The 23,845-nt window shown below is 40.5% G+C and overlaps 1 protein-coding gene across 1 annotated transcript; it reads right to left on the reverse strand.

Moving 5' to 3' along the window:
- Positions 1-1,109: 1,109 nt before the first annotated feature.
- Positions 1,110-1,598, reverse strand: LOC126260641 (uncharacterized). Its single transcript, XM_049957979.1, has one exon. The coding sequence runs from the start codon at positions 1,596-1,598 to the stop codon at positions 1,110-1,112; it is 489 nt and encodes a 162-aa protein (XP_049813936.1).
- Between the last annotated feature and the right edge of the window lie 22,247 nt (positions 1,599-23,845).

Raw genomic sequence — 23,845 nt, forward strand, 5'->3', positions numbered from 1 at the left:
TAAGATGGAGTGTTGCAATGCTCTATACCTCTGCTTGCCAGAAATTCCGAGACTTTCTTGCTATTGAACTCTTTTCCTCCATCACACCTGAACTGTTTGACAACATGACCATTTGTCTTGGCTTCATTCAAGAACTGATCCACGACTGTGCTGACTTCACTTTTCAGCTTAGGAAAGAAAATTTTACAGAACTTGCTAAAATCATCTTTGAAACATACGCAATAGCGAGCTTTTCTGAGAGACTCTGTAGGCGTAGGTCCATTTACGTCAGCATGAATTTGTTCACCTGTAGCCATTGGTCGATTCATTCTGTTCCTGAATGGCAGTCTATGCATTTTTCCAAGTGCGAATTCATCACAGAATTCTTCTTTGCACCCATCCACATTGATGTCCATCTGCTTCAAGATGCATTTCACTTGTCGTTTGTGATGATGTCCAAATCTCTCATGGCAAACTTGCAGCATATCTGATGATATCACCAAATTCACCTGAGCTGGCTGTGTTGGTTTTACGACATGTATGTCAAGAACGTAGAGACCATGACTGACATTACCAGTCATCATTGTTTGCACAGTCACATTGTCTTCAATTTTGACACTTTTGACATCACGTCTGGTGCAAAAACCTCTTCGTGCAGCTGCTTTGACAGAGAACATGCGAGCACTCGCTTCGGGAACATACAGTAAATCTTTCAATTCACCGATTTTTCTGACATTATTCAACTGCATTTGACTTTTCACAGTTCCTTGTCCATGAGCCAACATGCTCACACCTCTTTTCCCAAAAGAAATCTTTTCAGGGATGGCGAACTTCGTATATGATACGAAATATTTTTATTTGCAGCGATGTGATTTGCGGCACCACTGTCACAGTACCAACTGTCGATTCCAACAAAGTTTTCAATTGAAGCACTAAAAACAAGTGACAAAAATGCGACATTCTTTTCCATGTTCTTTTCAGAATGATTGAGGCGTATGTTATCTGTCTTTCTCGTTGGACACTGTTGCCCAGTGGCCTACCTGCCCGCATTTGTGACAAGGAAATCTTCGTTTTGCACGTTCAGTATTCTTTTTCGATTTTTCACTACCGATATCGTCACTTATGTTTTGCTAAATTTTCTTTTTAGGGCAACTACGTGCAACAAACGTAGCTGATTCAACCATACCTTGATCACGCAGTTCAGTTGTCAGTTTCTCAATCAAAAGGTTCAGACTTTGATTTTCAGATGGAACTGTGTCCCACAGATTCTTGAAATCGTCATATTCTTTGCCTAATGAGGAGAGAATTCGGCCATTTAAAATTCTTTCAGACAAAACGTTTTCATTTTTCCTCTGCAATTCGTCTTTCAAATCCACGAAAAGCTTCTGCAGTTTCGCGACGTATGTGCTACTGTCCTCTTTGGCGTCACGTTGTACACGAGAAAATGCCTCTATCAACATGTTCAGACACTGGGTAAAGCTTCGTTCGAATCGTGCATTTAACTTATCCCAAATTTTACTTGCATGCGTGCATGTTAACACGAGCTCGGCAACGGAGTTTCCTAACGCACATCGTCTTTCAGCCACTGCTGATGTGCCGCGTTTTTCTCCACGTCGCATCGTGCAGCAATTCGGGACATTTGTATGTACCGTTTACGACGTCTTCAAGCGCATTTGCTCCCAACTGCAGCGGCATGGGCCACTTCCACTTCGCCCAGTCTTCAGATGCACGAGTTTTTCCACTTGTATTTTGTAATCACCAACACCGGCTGCCATTTACGTCGAGCACACAAGCAATGGGGAAATTCACGTTATTTTAGTCACGAGCGAAAACAATTACTTCGCGGCTGTTCACACGTGGTGTGGGCCCATAACCTGTTAAGATTGTTTATTTGAAACAGACTACGAAGTGCACGATTTACAAAAGCGTGGTTCCTCACAGATAACTGTTACACACACACACAAAGGTTCAGTTTTGTAACAAAGACGAGCACCCTCCGTTCTACCGTCCAAAGATTTAATTGTAGACATATAACAAAAACATGTAAAACTCGCGTCACGCAGATATTACACTACATTTCATTTTCCTTTTAAAATTGACACTATTAAAAATGTACAAAGTTTGAAGTAAATCCGTGATCCAAATGTCCTGGCTTCCCCCTGTAAGGCAAGTTTTAACCTTTTGAAAAAGTGTTGCTCTGTTTAGATTTGACGTGCAAAGAACATCTCTTTCCGAGACGTTTCAGAAGCGTGCCATTTTTATACTTTAAACTTAAACAATTCACTTCAGATTTTGCAAGGAGGTTGATAAATGGACGAAGTCAAGACAAAATTTTTCTTACCCGTGACCTTTATCCATGGCCGAGATATGGTGGTCTAAAATCGAGCTAAATTAGCACTAAAATCGTTCTTAAGTGAATTGAACTCGAGAAACAGTTTAAAGTGAATCAAATAAATAAAAAATGCATTCTTATGACGAAATTGCAAGCTCGCTTTCAAAAATATAGCTTCTCATCGATTTTACAAGCAAAAGACGTTTTTAGTGAGTTTCTTATACGCGTCTCCTATGTTTGAAACTTGTGTGAATCGCTTCAAATTTTGTAAGAATGTAGACAAATAGACTGCTCAGGCAAAACACTATGACCATCTACCTAATAGCCGGTATGCCCGCTGTTGGCGATGCATCTTGGTATGGAAGCAGTGAGGCCTTGCTAGGTCGCTGGAGGGAGTTAGGCTGCATTCACAATGCCACCAACAACAGTCATCAGACACCATCGCCAGATGTCGCCTGATAACATCGGCCGATAGTGTGGTCATTGTGCTTCTGATCTCCCTCTTCAGTTTTTGGCACGGTCAAAGGAGGTTAGGTAAGGTTAGAATCTATACTATGTATGAAGTAAGTTAGAATTTAGCCTCTTAGGGTGGGGCGGATACCACCATGCCTCTGTGCTTGGATACGAGTACTGCATAGCGACTTCTGCAATTAAAGAGATGCCGAATGCATGTGAATGATCTTTCCTGTCTTGTAAAGAAACATGATGAGTACCATATACTCTGAGGGGGAAGGCGTGCCAGTCCCTGGCATGAATCCGCCCGGCAGATTACTGTCAAGGTCTGATGTGCTGGACAGCCTGTGGATGGTTTTTAAGGCGATTTTCCATCTACCTTGGCGAATGCAGGCTGGTTCCCCTTATTCCACCTCAGTTACACTGTGACAACAATTGCTGCACAAACACTGTTTCCACATACGGACACACCCTCATTACTCTACCACACAAACACTTGGGTTTACACTCACCTGGTATGAGACGTTCCTTGGAGGGAGGGGTGTCCACTGGAGGCTGAACCGCACAATAACCCTGGGTTCAGTGTGAGGCGGCAGTGGAGTGGGTGGACTGCTGTGGCCTGTTGTCATGTTGTGAACCACTGAGGGCAACAGTGGGACAAAGTCTCTCCATCGTTTCTAGGTCCCAGTTTAAAACATACAAACATACTTATCATATATTCTGTCCTCAGTTATGAGAATAAATGACGCAAGTATTGTGAATATATGAGACGATGGGAGAAACGTTTTTGCATTTGGTGGTGACCTTGAAAAGCAAGTTAAAAGGGTTGGAACTTAAATAGTGGCTACTATTTATTCAGAACCGATACAATAGAGTTACATGTTTGCACCTGTTATTGTCCTTCAAAGTAGTCACCAGCGTTGCATAGAACCTGTTGCCAGCGATGTGGAAGGCATAATATACCGTTAGTAGAGCCTTTTATGTTGATAGTGCGAATGAAGCAGTCGACTGCCTGTCGAATCTCTGGAACAGTTCTGAAGCGAATGCCACGAAGTGGTTCCTTCATCTTTGGAATAAAATCAAAGTCACAAGGACTTAAGTCCAGGGAGTATGGTGGATGGCACAGTATTTCCCAGTCCCATCGACTGAACAGAGCAGCCATAGCTTGCCCTATAAGCGCCCACCATTGTCATGCAAAATGATGGATGGGTTGCACAGAAAGTGTCGCCACTCCTTTCATAGAGCTGGTCACATGTTATGCTCCAAAAAGAAACAGTAATACTGTGAACTGACGGTCTGCCATGGAGGAACGTAATGCATTAAGATAACACCATCACAAGAATCACCATAACTTTCACCTTACTGGGGCTCTGAAGCACTTTTGACTTTCGCGTCAACCCATAATAACACCATTCGTAGGATTGGCGTTTTAGTTATGGCTCATATGATGTGGCCCATGTCTCATCCAGTGTTATGATGCGGCATAAGAAAGCCTCTCCTTCACACTCATAGCACTCCAAGTGCGTCTGAGCAGTAACGTAACCCATCCATTTCTGCATTTCCGTCAAGTCTTGCGGAACCCATTGTGATGCTTGATTTGATTCCGAAGATGTGACATTCGCTTCAGAACTGTTCCAGAGATTTGACAGGTAGTAGACTGCTCCATTCATACCATCAACAGAACAGGCTCTGCTAATTGTATAATACGCCTTCCACATCGCTGGCAACGGGCTCTACACAATGCTGGTGACTACTTTGAAGGGCAGTAGCAGCTGCAAACATGTAACTCTTTTGTATCGGTCGTGAATAAATAGTTGCAACTATTTAAGTTCCAATCCTTGTATAAAGACTCAGTTTTGCAGTATTTGTTTTATGTTGTGCAGATGTACCTCAATTAACCTTCAATGACTGTCATTTAACACACGAGTGAAAGACAAGCATAAAGTGTCTTAAGATACTCTGATAAACTGCAGCACTTAAGAGTGGAAATACAGGGCTATTACAAATGATTGAAGCGATTTCATAAATTCACTGTAGCTCCATTCATTGACATATGGTCACGACACACTACAGATACGTAGAAAAACTCATAAAGTTTTGTTTGGCTGAAGCCGCACTTCAGGTTTCTGCCGCCAGAGCGCTCGAGAGCTTTGAGACAAAATGGCGACAGGAGCCGAGAAAGCGTATGTCGTGCTTGAAATGCACTCACATCAGTCAGTCATAACAGTGCAACGACACTTCAGGACGAAATTCAACAAAGATCCACCAACTGCTAACTCCATTCGGCGATGGTATGCGCAGTTTAAAGCTTCTGGATGCCTCTGTAAGGGGAAATCAACGGGTCGGCCTGCAGTGAGCGAAGAAACGGTTGAACGCGTGTGGGCAAGTTTCATGCGTAGCCCGCGGAAGTCGACGAATAAAGCAAGCAGGGAGCTAAACGTACCACAGCCGACGGTTTGGAAAATCTTACGGAAAAGGCTAAAGCAGAAGCCTTACCGTTTACAATTGCTACAAGCCCTGACACCCGATGACAAAGTCAAATGCTTTGAATTTTCGGCGCGGTTGCAACAGCTCATGGAAGAGGATGCGTTCAGTGCGAAACTTGTTTTCAGTGATGAAGCAACATTTTTTCTTAATGGTGAAGTGAACAGACACAATGTGCGAATCTGGGCGGTAGAGAATGCTTTCGAACTCATTGATGGGGACATGCTGTGCTGAGTGTGGGAGGAACTTGATTATCGGCTTGATGTCTGCCGAATCACTAAAGGGGCACATATCGAACATTTGTGAATGCATAAAAAAACTTTTTGAGTTTTTGTATGTGTGTGCAACGCATTGTGAAAATATCTCAAATAATAAAGTTTTTGTAGAGCTGTGAAATCGCTTCAATCATTTGTAATAACCCTGTACATACCATACACCACATTTGCAAACCACTTCTTATTAACAGAACCATTACAATATTGGTATAAAACGCCAGTAAGCAGTAATAATAATTTGTAGACAACTAATGACAATCTACCACCAAAAAGATCCGGTACAGAAGCTTTAAGCATGTAAGATACACCACCCTCTTCACTTGAACAAATAATTTTTTGAGGTTATAGTCTGTGGCTAAAAGTTCCAATTTAGATTTTGCGTATTTGAGGTTTCGAATAAACCAGCGATTTCAGTCCATAGATTCCAAACTATATTCTGATTATGATATTTTCATCATCAGGATGCCACAAACTCACTCTTTCTTGGACTAAACTTATCAGTTTCTCACACTCTATATTTCGTGTGCGAGAATGCCAGTCGATTTGACCAAAAAAACACAGATTTGAATTTTACTTATTGTTGTCTGAAGTTTGTACATTTGGGAGATAAGATCGGCAGTAGTGTGAGGATTTGAAAAGATCAGCCATCTCCGACCAATGTCAGACGTCAGCGGAATCCTCCTATATCGGAGCCACTGTGACCGCAGCCTCAGCACCACGTCTGAACACACAAGTCGCCTTATTTCCGCCAATTATGGGGAGGGAGGCGATGAGCTCTGACACCACATTCAATAACATCCCAGGTGTGTTCAACTGGGTTCAGACCCGGCGAGTTGGGGGCCAGCACATCAGCCACATTCCTGGTCTTGTGACACGGTGCACTATCTTGTTGATAAATGCCACTGCCATCAGGAAACATGAGAGTCATGAAGGGGTGTACATGGTCTGCAACCAGTGCATGATACACCTTGGCTGTCATGATGTCTCACATAAGCTACATTGGACATATGGATGCCCACATGAGTATTCCCCAAAGCATAATAGAGATGCCACCAGCTTGTCTCTGTCCCACAGTACATGTGTCAAGGAGCTGCTCCCCTGAAATATGTCGGATTCATGCCCTCCCAATGGTATGATAAAGAAGGTATCGGGGTTCATTAGACCATATAATGCTCTGCCATTGCACCAATGTCCAGTAGCAATGGTCGTGCGTCCATTTCAGTCATAGTTGCTTATGTAGTGGTGTTATTAGGGATTATTTGTAAGAAAGGTTAGAAGTTCATTATAGAGTGGAACATGCTACAGCACATTGAAGTCTTCATGAGGTGGAAGCTGACTGGCAGTAGCAGATGATGTCGGTGATGAAGACTCCCCAGACTGTGAATGTGTAGAGATAGGGCTGGGAGGTGGCTGCTGTTGGCAGTCAAAATGGGAGTTGGCAACTGCAAGATAAACAGTTCAATCAATTAGGTGAAAACCTATTTTCAAAAATTCTTGGAATGGGGGGTGTAGTCATAGTTTCAAAATCTGGAAGCAAACTCAATAAAAAAAACACTTTCTAGGATTATCATTTCAGGCCATCGTTTTTGACCTGATGTAAGTCACACCTATTTCATCAGCATCAGTTGACTGGATTTTCTTCCTTCCTTTATTTTTCTTGGAAATAGATACCATTGCTTCAGTTTCCTCTGAACTTGGATTTATTGCCTTATTTGCCTTATTTTCTCTTCTCATAACCCCATCTTCCTCTGGACACAAATTTATTGTGTCACTGATGGCCTTATCACATTCCTGTTCTCCATGAATTTCACAAACAACTGATGAGTCATCAACTTATAATAATAGAGAATGTGGATATGGAGATTACCAGGTAGAAAATTTCCTTTGGCAGTCACATATGATTTCAGAACCATCACGGTTTTCAACAGAGGCCATGACTTCTTTTTGACTTGGGAACCAGACCGTAGTTTTTTAATGTTCCTCATGAGTATGATTATCTCATGTTCCACCAAGCCTGTCTACAATCTTTCACTAAAACAGAATGTTGAATTAATGAAATACTGGTCATTTGTTTTATTCATTGAAAATATGTTACTTACCTTATTTATTTTGTTTTACTTTATTTATCAAATATATTATTTTTCACATGCCTGGCTACTGACAGCTTTTTGAAACCTTTAGCTCAGTATTTCATTAAAGGGGAACAAACTTATTGGTTTTCTTGTAGCTGTGATAACTGTAAAGACTTGTTTGCAGCCTTTGTACATGGCAGTTCCTGATGGGAATGTGTGGAAGCATAGTGCACACTGCTGTCAGTAACTTTGAAGCATACCCCACTGCATCAGTTCAGTATGTGGCAAGCATGTCGGAATTAGAAAATTTGATAAAGCAGGATCAAATTATTTTTGTTACAAAGATTATCCCTCTGTGCAACTTATGGCATGTACTGATGCAAATGGCTGTTTCACAACCACTGATGTTGTAGACCAAGGAAGGAACAGTGATGGAGATGTATTCTGTTCGTAATGTTTAGGTCACTGGTTGGATCGAGGGAGACTGAATTTACCATGAGCACAGTTGCTGCATTTAGACATAAATCAGGTTCCTGTGTACTATCCCTTCACTGCCAATTAATGATGCCTTCTCTTTGAAAACCTATCTCATGGGGCCATACCCAAGAGCTACTCTGACAAATGAAAAATGGATTTTCACTCTTTGATTGGCTGTAGGTCACAAGAATAGAATGCACATTTGGAATGCTCACATCAGACCTCTGTGTATTTGATGTGATGTTGATTGTTCACGAAAAACAGTTAAACCCATAGTCGCCAGTGCCTGCATGTCGCAGAATTACGTCCAGAAATCAGAAGGTGCTCCATATACACCTAAAAACCCTTAACCAGTAGTGATAATTAAGATCTGTGGATTCATATTGGCACAAATTTAAGTTCAGGGAATATCTTACAAAATATTTCTTGATTCCCAATATAACAGTTCCTCCACATGGAAGAAGATTAATGGAAACAGCAATTATGCACTTCAGTTTGTTTTTATATATGCATTCACTTTTTTTCATTTTAAGCACAATTGCCTTGGATGGTGAAAATAGGAACATGATGATTAGGTAGTAACTTAATACACAACTCGACATTAATATTATACTGGAGTTCACTTTTTATTTACTTACACGTTTTTAGAGTTGATATTATTTCATCTGCTTTGTTTGTAAATAAATATTTTAAAAATTTCATAACTACTTATGCATGGTATTTTTATTTGTTACAGTATGTTAAGTATACAAATACTTGAATCAATCCTGAATTTCCACTTCTTGTACCACTGGATCTCATGCCCTTCGAACTTTGCCCCTGTTGCTGTACTCCTTGAGGTGAAAATCGTATAAAATCAGATGTTTTTGTGACAGCTTCCACCAGCCACAATTGGAATGAGATGACTGTAATTTGTTACCTGAAAATATAACACAGTCAAATCAATATGAACACTGTAGAATTGGCTACTTGAAACATGAAACCATTTTTACAAGTTTCAACAAACTCGGTTTCACGAATCCAAACAATCTAGTGTTTCATGAAATGCAGTGTGCAAGGTCTGTGTTACCATATCTACCTGTTGCAAGCAACTTCAGTTTCATGTTTCATGAAGACAGTTTCATGAAATGGATTTCTCCAGTGTGCACCATGCCTTATTCACCTGACTTTTCCCCTTGAAATTCCTTCTTGTTTCCAAACTGGAAGAGATTGCTTGCAGACAAGAAGTTATGCTCAAATGAGGAGGTTGTTGATGACAGGGTGCCCTTTCTTAAGTTGAATGTGTTCTCTTTCTTTCTTTCTTTTTTTTCCCCATATATACTGCGTGGTACATCATAAGCCATTCTTTCACCAATTTCAAAAGGGTTAACAACTCCGAAAAAATACATATAAATTTCAAACAAAATAAACAGCAGCTGAAAAGACAACGAATTATGTTAATGTTATGACAAATCAAACTAAGAGTGTAGGAGGGTACATCAGTGCAAATCTTGCAAATTTAGTACAAATTCATCATGCTAAATTGGAATCAAATTTTTCTTGTGTATTGTTTTGTGTGTTAAGAGCAAAAACAAATTCAAATGCCGGTTTTGATGATTTGCCACTTTGAGTGCAGTTAGGTAATGAAATATTGCACGAAACCTTTTGAAAGTACTCCTAAAAATGCCAACTAAATTTTGCATAGAATCCAAAATATAGTTTGTGAAACAAACTGCACAGTCTTATGTTATGCATTATCCTACAGTTTGTGTGTGAGGAAGAACACAATATAGATTCCACATAAATGAATTTGAAAATTGATGTTGGAATTTTTGATACTGGTTGGAAAGTGCAAAATGTGGAAAATATTATCCATACAAAATGTTTAATGGTAGGGAAACAGTTAATGGAGAGAGTACAGCCTATGATGGGACCAATAGAAAATAAGGTAATTGCTGAGAAAATTTGGGAATGCAAAAACAGGTTTTGCTATAAGTATACTGTTAGCTAGTTTATGTTTATAACATAGCACTGTAGGAACAACTCTGTAGTAACGATGAGCAGATGACAGTGTACTCAAAGTTTGTAATTCACATTTATGGAGAAAATCTTTTGCCCCTACTAACATGAAAATCTGTGGGCACCCCTGCAGTAGTCAGTGTATAGATGTTTTGTGATTCTACAAAGTGGTAAGTTGGAGGTTGTAATACTGCTTTCTGATCACCTTAGCTTGATGGCATGTCTGACAATGACAAGTATTGGGCTTCACTCTCACTTGAAGGGCTAATTTGCTACAGATTTTTTAAATTAAAGAGATTGTAAAACCAATGTAGATATTATGGTGGTGGTGGTGGTGGGGGGGGAGGAATACTACAAATAGTAGAATTGAAATGGAGTCCTAATAAGATGCAGTAATCAGCAATATCTTTCCAACAGTGCTTGTAGAATTAGACAGCAACTGTACAAACTTAATTGGCACAAAAAGGGTAGCAAAAGTGCCCAAAATGGATGATACTAAAATAAAAACCAAATGTGGGTAATTGTTTGCATAGTACTTTGCCTCTCTGTTAGTGGGCAAGGCCTCTTAATTAGAATAATAGCTGAAAAATTATCACTAAATTACAAAGCATTATCTGTTACACACAAATGTCAACCATGAGCCTAGCTGTAGAGGGGCGTGCCTCAACAATACAGATATCCAAACCATAGGTGCAATGACATAGAAGAGACAGAGCCATTTCTACCACAAGGCAAAACTAGGCAGCTGCCTAGGGTGGCAAAATTTTAGGGGCATCAAAAGGTGGAAAAAATTAATTTCACATCAGATGGCAGGAAGATGACCTTGATTCATCTCTGTCAAGCACTGGAGTGGGGCACTTGTGCTGGCTTGCAATCACGTTGCGACTTGATGCCATACATCTCTTAGTCCCTCTCTTTGTTTTTGTCTCTGCAGATCATCTGTCATGTGTCATTTGTATTGAGAGGTTCTGTTAATGTTTTTAATTCTACTATTATTTCCTTTGGATAATCAAACACACAGTCACAAGCTGTGTCTCGTACTACCTAAAAGGAGTCAAAGATAAGTGCAATTCATTACGTAATAATGAGTTGGTGTCTGTCTGTAAGTCTGTCTCTGAGTGTCTGAGATTTGCAGCATGAGAAAAGAACTACATTTTGTTTTCTCAAACAAATTAACTCTCATTTTCTTAAAATTTGATGTACACGCAGAAATAATAATCAGGAAAAGAGTGCCATGACGTATATACTGATGTGACATAAGTGTAGAAATTATGTGCCTTATGCTTGCAAGCTGTTGTCTCAGTATAATGTATACATTAGTGCATACTACAATCTCTATGTTGCATATTGCTCTTTGCTGATGGTTCCATTCACACAAGTAATGTGCAAAAGGATATTTTTTGCTTTAAAGTGTACAGAGACTAGGCTTCTTACACTGTTAGAACAAGAACTCTTAAAAGCATTGAAACTGAGATTATTAACTTGAACCCAGACTCATCTTGGACAAATGATCAGAAGCCAATTGCTTAGACCACTGTGCGACTGGGGCACCTAATAAAAGTTGCAGAACTCTTAATAGAAAATGCTTAATTGCAAGAAAGTGGATGCTGAAAAAGATAAGATTTTTTCTTCATTCTAAAAAATATTTCAGTTAAAACAGAAACGAAATAACATCACTATTAATTATCCAGATGACATAGTGTGATGTTTCAGCATGTCTATCATCAGCATAGCATAATATCTAAATTCAAGAAAAAATTCATTCACACCAGACAATAGTTCCACAGCTTTATTATTCCATTTTCTTACAATTAAATAAAATTAGTAATTGATGTAAATATGGTTGCACTAGTACATTCAATTGAGTTCCAGTTGAAAATGTTCAGCACATTCTTTCTACTTCAATTATTTTGGGAAATTTCAAATAAGAAACTGAGAACATTTGTTGTCTTCAATCAGTTTTAAAGGAATTAAAGACCAAGCATGAAAATTGAGGACTATCCGTAGGAATGAGGATGTCTAGTCACCTTAGTTTAATGATTAAAACTATAGTGAGTGATTTGCATTGTTGTGCCATTGGATGTTGGTGGTAGTGGAAGGGGGGAGCAGATTTTAAGTTCTTGCCTATGGTGGCATACACCTAGCAACAGGCCTGAGAAGAGGCCAGACAAATATGATTACTGAAGAGAGGCAACATTCAAGTCAAGTGGATAAGATAACACAATTGAGATAATGAAGTTCTTATATCCATTTGAAGTATGATTACCGAAGTACAATCATCCCAACCAAGTATGTATTGATTCCTTTTTTCTTATCACTTGGTGAAAAAAATGGCACAGAGACCACTGCAAGATGTGATATGGTGCAATATGGTGCCTCTTCTTTTTTCACCTCCTTAACTTCAGTGGCTTCATTAATAACAATGTTTGTGACATCATATTATTATATTGATAAATATTTTGGATTCAAGAATTCTGAATAAAGTGCAAATAGATTGATATTTCATAGAGTAAAGTAAACTACCATTATATTTGTATGTGGCTAAACCTTCCCACATACACCTGATAGGTTCATAGGATAATCCTCTCAGAGAGTGGCAGAAAAAATACAGGAGATATGTAAATTGGTTTCTTTGTTCTGTAGGTATTTCAAAGCCCAGCAAAAACTCTTTATACTTCCAAGTCTTATAAAATGAAGATGTCCTCCCAATAAATGTGGCAGTCCTACTGTTACACAAAGATATCCAACTATCTCCCTATGTAAGTTCCTCAAATTATTTTGCGTTCTTGTTTTTAATATTCTGTCCTGGCTAAAATCAACATCATATCATAATTGCTTACATATATTTTATATGCCTATGCAGATAGTGTAATATAATATTAATTGTTGTGTCATTGTTTCCTTAATTCTATGAATTTGTTTTCATATTTGTACCAAGTTATTTAAGCATGTTTCAATAAACCCATGACAAATAAAAGTAAATAAATCTATTGTATATAGGACTTACTATTTCTGTTTTATCTTCTTCAGAAAACTTTACCGTTCTAAAGCAGCAGGGAAAATATGCTACAGTCATATATTTCTGTGATTGTTTTTGAGGTAATAATAATATTGTTTCCTTTTCAGGAAGAGATGTAAAAATCATTGCAAGCAAAATCAACAGGATGAAAGTCATTATACAAGACCTTATATACTGTATTTATCACCCAAGTCACTTGAAGAGAATAAATAGGTTCTTGATATACTTTAGTGTGCAAGAAAGCCTCTAAACCTTGTAAAATATGGCACACAACTGTGATACATGCAAGCTTCTATAAATACTATATAATTCTCTCTCTCTCTATCTCTCTCTCTCTCTTTCTCTCTCACACACACACACACACACACACACACACACACACACACACACACACACTTTCTTTTAAGTACACACACACACACACACACACACACACACACACACACACACACTCTTTCTTTTAAGTGGAGAGTCATTTATCAGAAAGTTTACACATTTACACATGCAAATAATAGGGATGGGCTGTACTGTTGGTACCCTGGCTTTTGCCAGGTGTTAATATACAATTTTGAGCAACTTTTATGTTCTTGTATAACTAGGTTATAAACTTAGTATCTAATTGAAAAGCAAACATTTGTAAATGTAATTACAGACGGACAACAGACATCCTCTTATATTATATTGTTTAATGTCTTTGTTGTTTTGGTCTAATATTTTTCATAAGTGTTATTAAAAGAAAAAAAAAACAATGAAATGTTCTGTTATTAAATAGCAGATGATCCATGATGGAATAATGACAATATTATGAAAGGGATAGATTTCTACCAGCCATATAGTACAAATGTTCAGCCACAGACAGGTGCAACAAACACACTGCCAAGCATGTGAACTTTTAATTAAAAGGTCTTCTTCTAAAGTAGACAGCACACGCATTCACATAAGCACAACTCATGCACACATGTGTGGTGGGAAAGGGCACCTAGATGCAGTCAGGAGGTTAGAAGGGGTGGGGGAGTGACAAAGGGGAGAAGTAGAGGATGGGAAGACTAGTGGTGAAATAGAAGGCTGTGTAGTGCTGGAGTGGGAGCAGGGAAGGAATAGATGGGTGAAGGACAGAGGCTAACAAAAGTTGAGGCAAGGAGGTTATGGAAATGTAAAATATATTGCACAGTTCAGCAAAGCTCGTGTTGGTAGGGAGGATCCAGGTCATGTAGGTTGTGAAGCAGTCACTGAAGTGATGAATGTTGGTTGGGTAGCTTGCTCAGCAACTGAGTGGTCCAGCTATCTCTTGGTCACAGTTTATCAGTGATTATTCATGTGTATAGACAGCTTGTTGTATTGGTTGCCATGTCCATATATAATGCAGCACAGGTGGTTGCAGATTAGTTTATGGATCACCTGAATGGTTTCACAGGTAGCCTTGCCTTTGATGGGATAGGTGATGCTTGTGACTGGACTGGAGTAGGAGGTGGTGGGAGGATTTAAGTGACAGGTCTTGCATCTATGTCTATTACAGGGACATGAGCCATGAGGCCAGGGGTTGGACAACGGGCGGATTAATAATGAACAAGGATATTGTGTAGATTCTGTGGGTGGCAGAATACCACTGTGGGAGAGGTGGTAAGCATAGTTGGTGGAATATTCCTCATTTCAGGGCACGGTGAGAAGTAGTCAAATCCCATGGCAGAGAATGTGATTCAGTTGCTCAAGTACTGTATGTTACAAGTTACAAGGGGAGTGCTCCTTTGTGGCCAAATGGTTGGAGTCTTGGAAATGGTGAGTGGCTGGAGAGATAAGGCATAGGATATCTGTTTCTGTACAAGATTGGGAGGTCTCAATGAGACCCTCTGTATTTTTTGACAGGTACTGCCTATTACCCATAAACTACCTTTTATATAAAAGACACAGCCATTTGCTCCAACAACTCTCTACAGTTCCGTCCCAGTTCCTTTACCACACAGGTCCTGCTCCATACTATTGATGCCACATCTCTTTACATCAACATCCCAAATTCCCATCGCCTTGCTGCTACTGAACATTACCTTTCCCAATGCCCAACTGATTCTGAACCTACAACCTTCTTCCTGGTCAGCATGACCAACTATATCCTTACCTGCAGTTACTTCACCTCTGAAGGCATCACCTACAAACAAATCCATGGTAAGACAATGGGTACCCTTATGGCATCATCTTACGCCACCTTATTCATGTGTCATCTAGAGGAATCCTTCCTAACTGTCCAGATTTATGTATGACATCTTTGTGATCTGGATCGAGGGAGAGGACGCCCTATCCACATTCCTCCAGAAAGATAACACTTTCTCTTGCATTCAGTTCACTTGGTCGTGTTCATTCCAACAAGCCACTTTCCTTGATGTTGATCTTCACCTCAGAGATAGATACATTAGAACCTTCATTGATGTGAAACCTACCAGCCACCTCCATTTCAACAGCTGCCAGCCATTCCATACCACGAAGTTTCTTCCATACAGCCTTGCCACCCATAGCCATTGCATCTGTAATGACAAGCAGTCCTTCTCCAAATATACCAAGTGTCTCACTGAGGCCTTCACAAAAACAGATCTCCCATTCCTCATCTCTCCAGTCACTCACCATCTCCTAGACTCCCACCTTTTGACCACAAAGAACCATTCCCCTTGTAACTCGTACCACTCAGGACTGTAGACACTGAATCACACTTTCTGTTAGGGTTTTGACTGCCTCTCATTGTACCCTGAAATGAGGAATGTCCTTCCCACTATCCTTTCCATCCTTCTCACACTGGCATTCCACTACCTGTACAACCTCTTCAATAGCCTTGTCCATTCTTACTCCACCCCTGCCACGAACAACTTCTCTCATGGCTTCTATCCCTGAAACAGACCTAGATGCAAGACCTGTCCCTTAAATCCTGCAACCACCATCTACACTCCTGGAAATTGAAATAAGAACACTGTGAATTCATTGTCCCAGGAAGGGGAAACTTTATTGACACATTCCTGGGGTCAGATACATCACATGATCACACTGACAGAACCACAGGCACATAGACACAGGCAACAGAGCATGCACAATGTCGGCACTAGTACAGTGTATATCCACCTTTCGCAGCAATGCAGGCTGAGACGACGCTTCATCCAGTCCCAAACATGCTCAATGGGGGACAGATCCGGAGATCTTGCTGGCCAGGGTAGATGACTTACACCTTCTAGAGCACGATGGGTGGCACGGGATACATGCGGACGTGCATTGTCCTGTTGGAACAGCAAGTTCCCTTGCCGGTCTAGGAATGGTAGAACGATGGGTTCGATGACGGTTTGGATGTACCGTGCACTATTCAGTGTCCCCTCGATGATCACAAGTGGTGTACGGCCAGTGTAGGAGATCGCTCCCCACACCATGATGCCGGGTGTTGGCCCTGTGTGCCTCGGTCGTATGCAGTCCTGATTGTGGCGCTCACCTGCACGGCGCCAAACACGCATACGACCATCATTGGCACCAAGGCAGAAGTGACTCTCATCGCTGAAGACGACACGTCTCCATTCGTCCCTCCATTCACGCCTGTCGCGACACCACTGGAGGCGGGCTGCACGATGTTGGGGCGTGAGCGGAAGACGGCCTAACGGTGTGCGGGACCGTAGCCCAGCTTCATGGAGACGGTTGCAAATGGTCCTCGCCGATACCCCAGGAGCAACAGTGTCCCTAATTTGCTGGGAAGTGGCGGTGCGGTCCCCTACGGCACTGCGTAGGATCCTACGGTCTTGGCGTGCATCCGTGCATCGCTGCGGTCCGGTCCCAGGTCGACGGGCACGTGCACCTTCCGCCGACCACTGGCGACAACATCGATGTACTGTGGAGACCTCATGCCCCACGTGTTGAGCAATTCGGCGGTACGTCCACCCGGCCTCCCGCATGCCCACTATACGCCCTCGCTCAAAGTCCGTCAACTGCACATACGGTTCACGTCCACGCTGTCGCGGCATGCTACCAGTGTTAAAGACAGCGATGGAGCTCCGTATGCCACAGCAAACTGGCTGACACTGACGGCGGCGGTGCACAAATGCTGCGCAGCTAGCGCCATTCGACGGCCAACACCGCGGTTCCTGGTGTGTCCGCTGTGCTGTGCGTGTGATCATTGCTTGTACAGCCCTCTCGCAGTGTCCGGAGCAAGTATGGTGGGTCTGACACACCGGTGTCAATGTGTTCTTTTTTCCATTTCCAGGAGTGTATTCTAGTCTGGACACAAGCATCACCTATCCCATCAAAGTCAGGGCTACCTGTGAAACCAGCCATGTGATCTACAAACTAAGCTGCAATCACTGTCCTGCATTCTACATGTAAATGACTACCAACACAAGCTGTCTGTCTACATGAATAGCCACCATAAAATTGTGACCAAAAGAAAGCTGGACCACCTAGTTACTGAGCACACTGCCCAACACAATGTTCGTCAGTCAAGTGGGCGCTTCAAAGCATACACCACCTAGATCCTCCCTGCCAACACTAGATTTGTTTAACAGCACAATATATTCTACAGTCCTGTAACCCCCCCCCGGCCTGAACTTTTGTTAGTCTCTGTCCATCACCCACCTACCCTCTTCCTTGCTCCCATTCCAGCACTACACAGCCTTGTATTTCACCAACACACCCACTGCAGCTCAGCAGCTCAATATCTCCTCTACTTCTCTCCTTTTTCACTGCTCTACTCCTTCTAACCTCCTGACTGTCCTACCTCACCCTCACCACATTCCTTCACATTCACACAAGCAGAACATTACTGTCCTCCACATCTATCCTGCTAGCCCTCTCTCTTCCTGCCCCAGCCTCCTCCTTACACCTACCACCCAGATTACTTCTCCCATTATGTGCAGTTGCTTGCAGTCTGGCCTCAGTGGCCAGAGTGGGCATGTGTGTGTGTGTGTGTGTGTTTGTGTGTGTGTGTGTGTGTGTGTGTGTGTGTGTGTGTGTGTGTCATGCGTGCATGAATGTTTGTGTGTGTTGTCTATTTTAGAAGGTGGCCTTTAGACTGAAAGCTCATATGTTTAGCAGTCTTTTTGTTGCACCTGTCTGCAGCTCAACATCTCCTCTATATGGTGAGTAGCAATCTACCCTTTTCATAATATTGACAAATGTCCTGTTATTTTAAGTAGCAGTGAAATCAATGATATACTCTCCTTTCCCTGCATGTGTGTTCAGTTATAGACAGGGTAGTTTTTTAACTGTTAAAAGACAGGCAAAAGATGTTCCAGAGACTAAATCCATTGTGCCAGAAAGTGACTGAGAGCATCTAAAGTTCTGTGTTGTTTTTAATAGTTACTTCTTGATTTTGTACATGATATTTAATATAAATGAAAACTGAGTTTCTATTTTTTGAATGGTGAATGAAGTGGGTCAATGTATTTAGCACCTGTATGAAGTGTTGTTGTCTGTTTGTCTTTGACAGACTGGAGGCAACAGGCATCAGAGGACTGGGAGGAAACTGTTTGAATCCTGTCTCCAAGATTGCAAACTCATCTCAAAACAGGCAAAAAAATAAAGTGGGTGTCAGATGCTAATAAATTGGGAGCAGGTGTCCCATAGGGTAGTGTTCTTGTCCCCCTATTATTCTTGATCTACATAGATAACATTATAAGCCCCAACAGTTCATTCAAAATTATTTCACTTGCTGGTGGTACAAGGATAATTACAAATGATGACAGAAAATCCTTATCCATTACTGCTGAAAAAAAGTTCTGAGATGTGTGCAGCGATGGTTTCATGCTAACAAGTTAACACTTAATTTCCTTAAAATAAATTACATACAGTATGATAAAATAAATGAGAAGGATGATGTCCACCTATTATTCAGTGACCAGGAGAGAACATGGTCTACAAAATTTTTGAGTGTGTGCATTGATCATGACTTGTGCTGGAAAGACCACATCTCAAAAACTCAATTCTGCATCTTTTGCACTGAGAATAATTTGTAGAGTTTGTAGTACAGCATGTGTAAGATTAGTGTGTGTGTGTGTGTGTTTTTTTTTTTTTTTTTTAAATTTCAGCTCTATTATTCCTTATGGAATAACGTTATGGGATGTAACAAAATCTCACTTGACAGAGTTTTAAATTTCAGAAAATTAGAATAATTGCACACAGCTCTCTACAAACATATTGCATCACCTTATTCATGCATTTAAAAATAATTACATTACCATCTTTGTGCGTATTCAAAAGTGTACTGCATACAAGAAAACATTTGAGTGATTCACATACATATTCAGGTTTCCTTAACTACAGTACATGGATCAGTAAGAATCTGCATGTAGAAGGAGCAAGAAAAACACAAACACAAGAACATATGAATCATTATGGAGTAAAGCTGTATAATGCTTTGCCGGTTTGCATTAAGGGGATGGAAGATGAGACAAAAATTTAAGTTAGATTTAAAAAGTTACCTGTTAAATACATGTTTTTAGAACATAGAGAACTATTTGGAATCCCTAAATCACTAACAGATACTTTTATTTTCTTCATTGTCATTTGAATCATGCTTCCCTCATTGTAATATTATGAAAAGGATACATTGCTAGTCACTATATAGCGGAGATGCTGAGTTGCAGACAGGCATAATAAATAGACAGTCAAACAAGTAAACTTTAAGCCAGAAAAGCCTCCACCCAAATTAGACAACATACATACACACACACTCATGCAAATGCATCTCACACACACATAACCATAGTCTCTGTCTGCTGAAGCTGGACTCTAAGCAGCAGTGCATGATGGGAGAAGCAATCTGGGTGGTGGAGGTAAGGAGGAGGCTGGAGTGAGGAGGGGGACAGATAACAGGGTAGGGGTGGAGGATGGTAAAGTGCTGCTTGTGGGCGCATACAACGATGAGATGGAGAGAGTAGGGCAGCTAGGTGCAGTCAGGAGGTTCGACACAGGGCAGGAGGTGTGGGGGGAATGGGGGCAGTGATAAAGGAGAGAAGTAAGAAGACTGTGGGTGCATTGGTGGATAGAGGGCTGCATAGTGCTGGAATGGGAGCATCGAAGAAGAAAGGTGGGTACAGGACAATGATTAATGAAGGTTGAGCCCATGTGATGGCCTGGGTGGCTAGGCTGTCCCTTCCAAGAAGTCCCTCCCATGCAGCCTAGCCTTCACATCAGTAGTTATGAGCAGCCCATCTCAAATTATACCAGGGGTCTCACTAAGGCCTTCGCAGATTGCACTTACCCTCCCAACCTTGTACAGAAACAGATCTCCTATCCCTTGTTTCTCCAGGCACCCCATGTCCCAAAGTCCCACTGTTCAGCCACAGAGGAGTATTTCCTTTGTGACTCAGTACCACCCAGGACTGGAGGAACTGAATCACATTTTCTGTCAGGGTTTCAACTATCTCTCGTTGTGCCCTGAAATGAGGAATGCTCTACCCATTATCCTTCCCACCACTCACACAGTGGTATTCTGCCATCCACCAAACCTACACAATATCCTTGTCCATCCCTGCACGACTCTGGCTTCCAACCCCTTGCCTCAATGCTCATGTCTATGTAATAGTCCTAGATGCAAACTCCAGAAAAGAGCCATAAGAATAATAACCAAATATACTAGTCACGCTCATTGTAAAGATCTGTTCAGAACACTGGGGATTTTAACTGCTCCAAGTGAATATATTTACCAGTCAGTTGTACACATTAAAAAAACACTGGTAATTACTGCAAAAACAGCTCTGTCCGTGACCATGCAACAAGAAATAGACTCAACTTACATTTACCAACAAATAATAAACATAAAACTCAAAGCAGCATTTTCTACCAAGGAATAAAACTGTACAATAAATTACCAAAAGAGATTTAAGAAATTTCAAAATTATGCTTGTTTGAAAACACAGCTAAAAAGTACCTGTTATGCAATACATTTTATACATTGAAGGATTACTTAGCTAAAACAGAGTAGGGGTTTGATAAAAAATGTTATACAAATAAATAATAATAATAATAATGATTATAAAAATCCAACATTCCACATAACACCTTCACTTTATGTTTTTTTTACTTCTTTTTTTCCTTTCTAGAAATACTTACCCCCAAGCTGTGCATGGCACAATACTAACACCTCTTCTTCTTTCTGAGCTCAACATATCACTCATTATGGAGGGATGCTGACTCTTGTTTTTCAGGATAGCAAATGGGAAGCTGCGGTACAGAAAATGGCCCAGAGATCTCCAGTGTGTGTGTGTGTGTGTGTGTGTGAGTGTGTAGTGAGTGAAGTGTTATGAAACAATGTGTGTATAGTGTGGTAGTGTGTGCAGTGATTGATAGTGAGATATGAGTGAACAATGTGGCATTATATTATTTAATTACTACTCTAACTAGATGTCTGTAAATAAATGTGTATATGAATTAGCTTATTTTAAATTGATCTAAATTTGTAAATACTTTGACATGTCCTATATCCTTGTAAAAGGAGATCTACGGATGAATAAAGCTACTACTACTACTACTACTACTACTAGGTGGCCCACACATCCTGTCACCACCACCTAATGCAGTCTGGTCACAAGCATCACCTATCCCATCAGAGGCAGGGCTACCCGTGAAAAAAATCATGTGATCTACAAGCTAAGCTGCATCCACTGTGCTGCAATCCACATGGGCATCACAATGAACAAGCAGCCTGTCCACATGAATGGCCACCAACAAACTGTGTCAAGAAACAGCTGGAACACCTAGCTGGTGAGCACACTGCCCAAGACAACATTCTTCATTTTAATGACTGCTTCACAGCCTGCAACATCTGGATTCTTCCTGCCAACAGCAGCTTTTCTGAAATGCATAGTTGGGAACTCTCCGTGCAATATATCTTACGTTCCTATAACCCTATTCTTCTCAAACTTAGTTGGTCATTGTCCTGTACCAACCTTTCCCCTTCCCACTCCAGCACTACACAGCCCTTTATTCCACAAACACACCCACTGTCTTTTTACTTCTCCTTTTCTGCTGCCACCCCCTGCTGCCCACTGCCCTTTGTTAACCTCTCAGCTGCACCCATCTACCCTATCCTCTCTCCATCTCACCCCTGTATGCTCCACAAGCAGCACTTTATTGCCTCTTCCCATACCCTGCTACCGCCCCCTCCCCCCAGGCTCCTCCTTAACTCCACCACCCAGCTTGCTTCTCCCTTTGTGTGTGTTGTTGCTCGCAGTCTGATCTCGGCAGCCAGAGACTGTGGTCTTTTTGTTGTGCCTGTCTGTGACTCAGCATCTACGCTATATGATGAGCAGCAGTCTGTCCTTTTCATAATACTGTCATTACTCCATCTTGGATTTCTCATTGTTTAATTTTGTCCAGATATTAGATTTTATATTTTTGTTTGTACACTGTTTTCACTGTAAGTGATGTGATAAATGTGTTTTTCAAAGTTGTTACTGCATATATGTCAAATCATTATTTACTTGTTCAGAGAGCATGTATAAGATCAATGCCTTAGTTCATTGTATCAATTTTCTTAATACAATGCAAAAAGTTAATTTATACTTATATTAATTTGTGGAATTGTGCTGTATGGTATTATGACAATTCCTATATCTCATAAGTAAGGCAAAGCTATCATCCACTACTCAATGGACTGTGTAAAACGGCATTACACTTTCCTGCCATCTTTCCACATACTAAAAGTTGTTAATCCAGTTTACAGCTAAAAATCATAATTACATTTATATCTGAGAACTTTCAGGACCATAGAGATGTGCACAGAAGGCCCAGGTAAGTTATCTCCACAAAGGTTGCATTCCTAATAACTTCAATGATGTTAAACCACTATATAATTACTAATAAACTTACAGTGCTGAATAGCTATTTAAATATCAATAAGCAGTGAGTAGTAGGATTTTTCCCAAAGTAAATTATTCTGATAATAATTGCAGAAATCATTATGATTTTTTTTGGTTTTAATGGGAGATCACTTGCCACACATATGCACCCTACAAAATTACTATAGCTATCTGAATATAAAAAACCAACTTTCTTTAAATGTGCAAAATACGTACCCTTTAACATTAGTGTATAACACTACATTAAATGTGGCTTCCTGTATCAAGAGTTTAGGTGTTGTAGATATCTACATCTACATCAACATCTATACTCTGCAAACCACTGTGAAGAGCATGGCAGAGGGTACATCCCATTGTGCCAGTTATTATGATTTCTTCCTGTTCCATTCACATATGGAATGCAGGAAGAATGATTGATTTGATGATTTGATTTGATTTATTTTGTGTTCCATAGGTCCAACTGTGTTGGATACACAAGGACGTGGAACGAGTCAGTTTTTTACAAATACAATCTGATAATCTTATAGCATATACAGAAATTTGAGTACATAATTACATAAAAATTTAAACAGTAAATTCTTTGGGCAGCAATACAGAAAAAGAAAATACATATTTCTTAGAATCATTAAAACACTACAGAAAACAGATACGGAGCACACACAGATACAGAGCTCAGGTTAAATAAAATTCATAGTGGGATTATGTCAACTTGTATTATATAATATTAAAATATTACAATTTATTTAGTTAAAAATTCATCTAGACTGTAAAAAGCTTTTTCTAGCAGAAATATTTTTAGAGCTTTCTTAAACTCACTATTGTTATGAATCTTTGTCTTTATTTCGGGAGGAAGAGCATTGAAGAGTTTTGCTCCAGTGTAGCGGACACCCTTTTGTGCCAAGCTCAAATTTCTGAGTTCACTGTGTATGTCATTCTTCCTA

The sequence above is a fragment of the Schistocerca nitens genome, chromosome 5 (assembly GCF_023898315.1).
Source record: "Schistocerca nitens isolate TAMUIC-IGC-003100 chromosome 5, iqSchNite1.1, whole genome shotgun sequence".
Taxonomy (NCBI): domain Eukaryota; kingdom Metazoa; phylum Arthropoda; class Insecta; order Orthoptera; family Acrididae; genus Schistocerca; species Schistocerca nitens.

Bases quoted from the DNA above. Each gene is read 5' to 3' on its own strand.
- LOC126260641 (XM_049957979.1), bottom strand. From the start codon at position 1,598: ATGCGACGTGGAGAAAAACGCGGCACATCAGCAGTGGCTGAAAGACGA.